This window comes from Castor canadensis, chromosome 3, assembly GCF_047511655.1.
Source record: "Castor canadensis chromosome 3, mCasCan1.hap1v2, whole genome shotgun sequence".
NCBI lineage: Eukaryota > Metazoa > Chordata > Mammalia > Rodentia > Castoridae > Castor > Castor canadensis.
In genome coordinates, this window is record NC_133388.1 from 163,031,741 (window position 1) to 163,040,014 (window position 8,274).

At 44.3% G+C, this 8,274-nt stretch overlaps 1 protein-coding gene across 2 annotated transcripts; it reads left to right on the top strand.

The window, feature by feature from the left end:
* The first annotated feature begins 580 nt into the window (after positions 1 to 580).
* Positions 581 to 8,274, top strand: Odf1 (outer dense fiber of sperm tails 1). 2 transcript variants are annotated; one of them, XM_020178625.2, is made up of 2 exons: positions 581 to 900; positions 7,833 to 8,274. In XM_020178625.2, the coding sequence occupies exons 1-2, from the start codon at positions 581 to 583 to the stop codon at positions 8,272 to 8,274; spliced, it is 762 nt and encodes a 253-aa protein (XP_020034214.1). The 2 variants fall into 2 exon arrangements, with proteins under 2 accessions (XP_020034214.1, XP_020034215.1); XM_020178626.1 differs by having other exon boundaries at positions 581 to 853; positions 7,831 to 8,274.

Below are 8,274 nucleotides of genomic sequence, written 5' to 3' on the forward strand. Positions count from 1 at the left end.
TCAGAAGCACAAGTCACTTGAGGATGACTTGGTAGGAGGACAACTATGGGAAAGTTCTCTACATTCCCCCTGCCAGAATTCAGAGTGAGTCTTAGAGTAAAAGGGCATGGCCTTGAGTCAGGCCTGGAGATAAAAGGGCACAGAGACAGGAGCCAGGGAGTTCCTGCCATCACCCACATCAAGATCACCAAATATAGTCACAGTCTTGGCTCATTCTTAGAGCACACACAAGTCAAGGACATTAAAGGTTAGTCCCTTGAACCTCAAAGAGCTGTGATTGTTGGGGAGACTTCCAGTGTCAAGATGAATGAAATATCAATGTTAATATGGCTCTGAAAGCAGCTTTGTAACTTTAAGGAGGGTCTCTGCAGACCCTAGACTGTGTACGGTTCACATGGTAACCAGAAGACTATGACATACTTAGAGGGTGGTGAGGTCATAGAACACAAGCTTTAAAGTAAGTGAACCATGTGTGCCTGATTTAATTTTAAAAGAAACCTCTGAGAAGAGCGTAGAACAATTTTTTCCCCCCGAGTGCCATTTCCCAAAGGTACTCACAGAACAATAAGGTGTGACTGTGATGGCTGCACTGAGTTGTCTTTTGGACAGTGTTAGAAGGGACATAAAGAAGGTGGACAGAGAATTAAGACAATTGCGATGCATCGACGAACTCAGCACACGATGCCTGTGTGACCTCTACATGCACCCGTACTGCTGCTGTGACTTGCACCCCTACCCATACTGCCTGTGCTACTCCAAGCGGTCTCGCGCCTGCGGCCTGTGTGACCTCTACCCGTGTTGCCTGTGCGACTACAAGCTGTACTGCCTTCGCCCGTCCCTGCGCAGCCTGGAGAGGAAAGCCATAAGAGCCATCGAGGATGAAAAGAGAGAGCTTGCCAAGTGAGATTTGTAGAGTTTGGTATATCAGCCTTACATGTTGTAAGAATGGGGGGGAGGAGGGGCAGGTGTGTGACAATTGATACTTGAACAAAGGTAAAAAGATTCAAGATAATAATGACTTTGGTGACTTAGGGAAGAGATAAGAAGAGCAAATGGGTCCATGGTGGGAATTGTGAGCATCTCCACAGAGAAGGTAACGAGGGTGATTGGTAAGGTTGGTGGTGGTTTAGAGTAAGGTGTCAATGTGATAAATAAGGTGGCTTTAATGAGGGAAAGAAATAGGGGGTGTCATTAAAAAGCTATTGGAAGCAGCAAGCTCAGCACTTTTCCTGGTTGTGATTAAAGTGGTTTGAGAATATTTGGACTTAACAGAAATGACTACAGGAAAAGTAATAATAATTGATCAGATCTTTCATGTTTGCTGGAGGCCTCAGGAGCAGGAGCAAATTGAAAAATAGAGGGTTTCCTCAGTTTTGTAGGAAAATTTCTCTCCCATCTGCCAACTCCAAGCAAAGAGTTTAAAGTTTGTCTGGCCTCCCCTCAACCCTACGAAATTTGTTCAGATAAACCATAGACCTGAGTTGCAGCCCTCATAATAGACTTGAAAGGGGTTTTCTTTCAGTTGGTAATTAAAAATTTTTTGTTTTATGTTTTCTTTTTTGACTGAAGAATGTTTCTATCTTTCTACATATGTCTTTAGTCTATGACTACTGGTGAAAAAGATGGCAGAAAGCTCTGTCGCCTGGTTGAATAAATTATGGTATATCCATACTTTGGAATAGCATGTATATGTAAAAAGAGTTGATGAGGTGTTCTATTGAGTTGATGTATTAAGTAAAAGAACAAGGAGATAAATAAGGGAATACTTATTGATAGGCATGGATAGGTAAGACGCATTGAGAGTACAGATGGATGATATATAGATGAATGGGTGGGGGAAGGGTGGGGGAGGTGAATAAGAGTCCCTTGACAACAGGGGCAGGAAGGGGGTGGATAAGAGTCCCTTGACAACAGTGACAATGATGTTTCACTGGAAAGAACAATAGGACAATTATTGTTGAGGTTGTGGTCACCGGATGTCAGAAATGGACTCATAATCTGGGGTCGACCTATAAATTCATCCACACTCTAAACTGTTTGTTTTTACTCCTTTTTAGGTATGGAGTTATATAAACTGCTCACACCATGAGGCCAGGACTCTTTAATATTTCGTCTAAATTAAAGTGTTCCTTGTGAGCAGGTCTCGGTCCCACCTTCCCCATACCTTTGATCCTTGAATACTCTGGATCCAAGTCCTTCAGCCTTGGACTACTGTCTTCTCTTCTCTTCCCAGAGTCCATAGGGAATAATGCCTCTCTGTCCTCTGCCCTCTGGCTCCCCTGGCCTCTTCTGGCCTATTTCTTGGCACACAGTAGACACAACTTCAAGCTTCATTCTCAGAAAGTAGATCAGACAAGAAGTAATGCTTGTGATGCTTTTCCTGACTGTGTCTGAGTGTTCTCTCTGCCAGCAGCAGCATGTCAAGCTGGTGTGTCTTCACATTTAATTCCTGGATCTCTGAAGGGATACCTCTGAGTACATTTCAGAAACAACCTCAGGCTTGCCCTCCTTTATCTCTTCCCAGCCACTTTTCTTCCCATTCATACACCTTGGGAAATTTCTGTGCTCTTATTTCTGACAGCTTGACCTTTCCCTCTCCAGAAGGGTTTAGTGTCATCTGTAAACCTAAATCTTCAATTTTTCTGAATAGGGGTGAAAATGTTAAGCTCTGATCCCAGCTCCAATCCCAGAGGACTCACACTGTTAATGTTTTTTTGGTTGTTCTTCCAGTGAAATGCCTCTTTTTTCTTATCTCTAAGCTAGCTCCTGACCCATGACTAAATGGATCCAGAAAAAATCATGTCAATTCAGTTTTTTTAAACAATCTTCCATTTGAAACCTTGCCCAAGGCTTTTTGAGTTTAGAATTCATATTCATATGACCTTGTACCCCTTTAAAGAATGCTAGAGTATTGGTTAGTTATGACATGTCTTTTCAGATGTCAGGCTGTGTTGTCTAGAAGGTTCTTTGTTCTTGGTCTTTAGTTGCCTGGGCCCTACTGAAATTATTTTTCAGTGTGAAAGTGAGTCTGCTCTTTTCTGGTTCTCCCTTTGCCAATACTTTTTTAAATCCCCTCCATAAGTTTCTTGAATATTCCCAAGAAACTGTTATTTGAATGATGTGGGTGGTGGTTTTCTTTTCTTTCTTTTTTAACACTCCTTTTTTTAAAAACAATTTTTTCCTTTTTTTTCCATACTGGTGTTTGAATTCAGGGCTTCATGCTTGGTAAGCAGGCATTCTACTACTTGAACTACACTGCCAGCCAACTTCCATTATTTCATTTTTTTTGGCAGAACTGGGGTTTGAACTCAGGGCTTCACACTTGCTAGGCAGGCGCTCTACCACTTTAGCCCACTGCCAACCCCTCTTATATTTTTTGAGTGACTGTTCCAAAAGACTGTCTTCCTTAGTAGAGACCCAGCTTAGCACTTTTGTTTATTTTCTTTGATATATTCCCTTTCCTTCCCCAGATTACCTCTTTACTTCCCAAACCCTAGCAGCATCCTGACTCCCCTCTTCTGGATTCAGAGGGGCTGCGGTAACTGTATTTGGTTTTCTTCAGAGAAGCCTTGCCACCAGCCTAAGTTAAGTTCACACCTGATTAGCCACCTCACTTCATAGGCTTCTTTCTCTGTGCTCTGCACTAAAGCGGAGAGGCAAACCCGGCCCTCCTCCATCCCGTCCTTAGGAGTCTATTATCTAATTAATTAATTAGTTATCTGCATATCTCACTCATGCCCACGCATCTTAACAAGAAATTTCCTTGAAAATTCCCACATGAGAGACGCCGTCCCAAAACTTCAAAAATCTGCCTTCTCATTTCTTTTCTTCATTCCTCTTCATGTTCTGAGTCTGACTCTTGAGTCGGTGAGGCTGATCCATGCTGGGCCTTCAGGCTGGTGAAAGGCTGTCCTTGCCTTGGAGAGAGAGCTCCTCGCTTCCCCCTGTGTCCTCAGAGAAGTGGAAGTGAGCCGGCCCCATTGTGTCCTCTCATCACAATCTCTTCATCCCCAGAGGTCTCAGAGCCCAGCACTCCTTGGCTACAGAACAAGGAATTGCTGTCCATCTAGGCCAGATGAAATTTTATTTCTTTATTCTTACAGTACTGGGGATTGAACTCAGGATCTTGCACATGCTAGGCAAGTGCTCTACCATTGAGCTATCTCCCCAGTCTCAAATGCATTTCTGTTATTTGGTTTGACCTTAATGTTTCATGATACAGGATTTAGAGTTTGGTCACTTAAAAGCCTCAGATTAAGGGCAAGTCAATTTGAGACTGGCACCTCCTGATGAAGAAGATTCAGACTTTATTGAGTGAAAACTATGTATGTACCTCGCACTTCCTACTCACTTAATCCTTCTAGCACCCCTGCGGACTGAGATTACTCTGTCATTATCGATGATGAAGCAGAGTCGGGGCAGTGCTCTTGGTCATTCGGGGGTGGTAAAGTCAAGATATGAAGCCATGTTTGCCAGAGTCTGGAATTCAAGTGTCTAAGCACCTGCCAGTGGTTCTCAAAACATGGCCCCCAGACCAGCATTGGTGGACTCTCACCTCCACAGCAGACCTGCTGAATCCGAAATTCTGGGGTGGAACACAGACACCTGAGTTAACGATTCTTGCAGGGAGACTCATGTACCACATGACCTGTTTGCTGTTGCTGTATGACATTTATCTCTTCCAAAAGTCTGGGGAGCTGGGTATGGTGGCACATGCCTGTAACCCTAGTATTCAGGAGGCCGAGGCAGGATGATTGTGAGTTCAAGGCCACCCTGCGACATCATGAGTCTGAGGCCAGCCTGGGCTACATGGTGAGATCCTGTCTCCAAACAACAACAGAGTTCTGGGGAAGAGGGAAAAAAGAAGGCAGAGAGAGTAGGCCAGTGAAGAGAAAGGAAGTGATATCTTGTGGGGGCGGGCAGGAATTGAGTTGATTGGGGCTTTGGAATGGGTCTACATGAAGAAGAAAAAGCAGAGTTTCCCAACAAAGCCTAGAGGAAGGTCTACTTCCTGTGCTTCGGGCGGGTAGTCATTTTCCACATCCTCATTACTTTATTCATCATAGGGCTGACACATATCTTCATGAAGATGGCTGACTGTTTAGCTCATCATTGCAGCCAGCAGCGTGTTTTGCATTCAGAAGCATGGTGGGATCTACAGGTGAAACTCAGCTTCAAGGAGGAGAGAAGGGGGCAGCATGGGGCACAGACACAGGTCCCTGCTGTTGGCAAGCTTCCCCCAGCTTTCCTACCAGGCTTTGGCAAAGAACCCAAGGGGCTGATGCCCCTGTGTCTTCTTAGCTTCAGCCCCATGACAGCAAGCACGGGAGGCAATCTCCCTCTGTCCAGAGCCCCCGAGAGCTGCAGAAAATCCCATTTGAGGTGGTGGGTATCTCACCAAGCCAGAGTCAAATTGCAAGTTCAGAGTTGAGACTGATGAGTAAAATGTGATTCCTGCAAGTTCCCTTAAACCCTCACGGCCTTGCAGATAACCACAGACCTGGAAGCAATAAGAAACCTGACCCAACCAAGAGTTTTAGGCAGTTTCCAAAGACTCACAGCTGTGAGTTCTCTGTGCAGTTGCTTCAGGGCCAAAGGAGCCAAAGCGACAAGAACAGAGGCAAAGGAGGAAGCCAACAATAAGATACACAAATCACACCTCAACTCAGATGTGTAACAGGAGGCAGTTCTGGGTGTTGGCTTTGAGGATAGATCTGGCTTCCAGAGGGCAGGCAGACTTGGTCTGGCAGAATCAGCTAAGCAATACTGGGAGTCCAGCAGTCCTCTTTGGGGTCCTTGGCCTCTTTTGTTAGGCCCAACGCCCATCTTTAACAGCAGGATTTGATGTTTCTCACCTGAACAAGAGTTTGACTCTCAGCCCATGCATATCCACCAAGGGAGATTCTTGAGACACCTTTAGAGTTACCCACTCTGCTCTGCTTCAAGTGATGATTCACACAGAGAGGGCATGGTGTCTAGAGTTTGAGCTGGTTCTCCACACCCTTGTGAGGTAGTCTCTACTTATTCACAGATTCCACAAGAACAGACACAAAACTCTCTCTTGGTACATGTACATAGAAATACACACTCACACACACACACACACACATGCACACAAAGTCTGACACCAAAATGTTAAGTGTTACATGAATATTTAAAAATACTTCATCTGCAGGTAGTTTGTATTTTCTGGGTCTTCTGCAATGAACTTGTACAACTTACATATAAAAAGTAAATATTTAAATAAAATTCAGCATAAAGAGATGATATGGTGATAATCACACTGCATCACAGGAGGTATTGTGAAGATTAAATGAAACAATGCCTTTAATACTGTTAGCGCTTTCCATGGCACAGTGTTAAAAAAAAAAAAAAAGACAAAAGCCTTACATCCTAACTTGGGGTCCTTGGTCCTTGGGAAAACAAAGGGAATATCAAAGAAGATAAAGAAACAATGTGCCAAGCAGCATTGCAGACACTTCTCAAGCACATCACAGTGAGGTAGGTGATAATTATTGTTACAGTTTTACAGATGAGAAAACTGACACAGAGAAGTAACTTACCCACAGGGCAGAACTTAGATGTAAGGGTAGATACTCCAGCTGCAGGTGCTCTTGGGCACTTTGCTTTACTACCTGATGTGTCCTAGCTGATCTGTTACTGTGCATTGCCACTGCCTGTAAGGGTTTATACACAGTAGAACTGCTGAGTAGTAACCGGCAGCTCTACAGGGCCCTGATTTGTAGCATTTTCCATTTTCCATGGTGTAAATATTCTTCCCATGATTGATTTCAAGCTGTTAACATGAAGTCACTGCATGAGGGGCTAGGAACAAATGCATACAGTGAGCTCTTGCAAGCTGGTAGGGTCCCAGCCATACCATTGGCAGGTCATTCCATGTCTCATCAATTCAGCTTTACAAGCAGACTGGATCTCTGCTGGCACCAGTCCTCCAGAATCAGGGCCACTCAAAGTGCAGGAGCCAGGTCCCAGTGGGCAAAACCAGGCCACAGCACTCCTGATCTGTCCTTTGTTGATAGAACCTTCAGGCTGAGTGCTGGCACTAGTCCTATGAATCACATGGCTGTTCCTAAAGCCGACAGCAGACAACAGTCCTTTTTCTTAGGACAGGTTCTCACTTTGGTGCCCAGGCTTTCCTTGAACTCTTAGACTCAAGAAATCCTCCTACCCTAGCTTTCCACTGAGAACTACAGGAACACATCACCACTCCCTGCTTTGAAAGCATCTTTAAAATGCAGAGTTTAAATAGTGTCTTACTTGTCATGTGCCATGACAGAGAAGATATAGCTTGGTTGTAGAACACATGAGAGTCTGGATTTGATTTCTAGCACCAGAAAAAGGAAAAGAAAAGCTATAATTATAGTAATAATAATGGCAATAGTTAAGATTTATGATATGCCAAGCATATTGTTAAGTAAAATACAGTATCTTGTCTAATCCTCCAATGGTGCTATGAGGTAGGTATTATCCCCATTTTACAGATGAGGAAACTGAGGCACAGATTGATTAAGGAACATGTCCAAGTTTCCATAACTAATGAGAGAGGAGCTGGGATTTAATACCAGAGAAAGATCTAGAAGGCCAAACAGCCATCTGCTTACTGTCAACAGAGGTTGATCTGTGTGGCAGTGTGATTCATATGGGACTCTTTTTATATTAGACATTTCTGTAAAGTTTGAGTTTTTGTAATAACTACTGCTTTTTCTATTTAAAAAAAAAAATCCAGACATTAGAATACTGCTTTCAGAGGCTGTGTCTTAGTCCTGACATCAAAGCTTCTTCTCTCATCTTTTCCTTTGTCTCAATTCCAGACTCAGAAGAACAACCAATAGAATTCTGGCTTCCTCTTGCTGCAGCAGCAACATTTTAGGATCAGTGAACGTGTGCGGCTTTGAACCTGATCAAGTCAAAGTTCGAGTGAAGGACGGAAAGGTGTGCGTGTCGGCCGAGCGGGAGAACAGGTATGACTGCCTCGGATCGAAAAAGTACAGCTACATGAACATCTGCAAAGAGTTCAGCTTGCCGCCGTGTGTGGATGAGAAAGACGTAACGTACTCCTACGGGCTGGGCAGTTGTGTCAAGATCGAGTCTCCATGCTACCCCTGCACGTCTCCCTGCAACCCCTGCAGCCCCTGCAACCCGTGCAACCCCTGCAACCCCTGCAACCCCTGCAGCCCCTGTAGCCCTTGTGACCCCTGCAATCCCTGCTACCCCTGTGGAAGCCGATTTTCCTGTAGGAAGATGATCTTGTAA

Coding starts and splice junctions, on each gene's coding strand:
- Odf1 (XM_020178625.2), top strand. CDS start 581: ATGGCTGCACTGAGTTGTCTTTTGGACAGTGTTAGAAGGGACATAAAG. Junction 901..7,832: donor GAAAAGAGAGAGCTTGCCAA/GTGAGATTTGTA, acceptor TCTCAATTCCAG/ACTCAGAAGAACAACCAATA.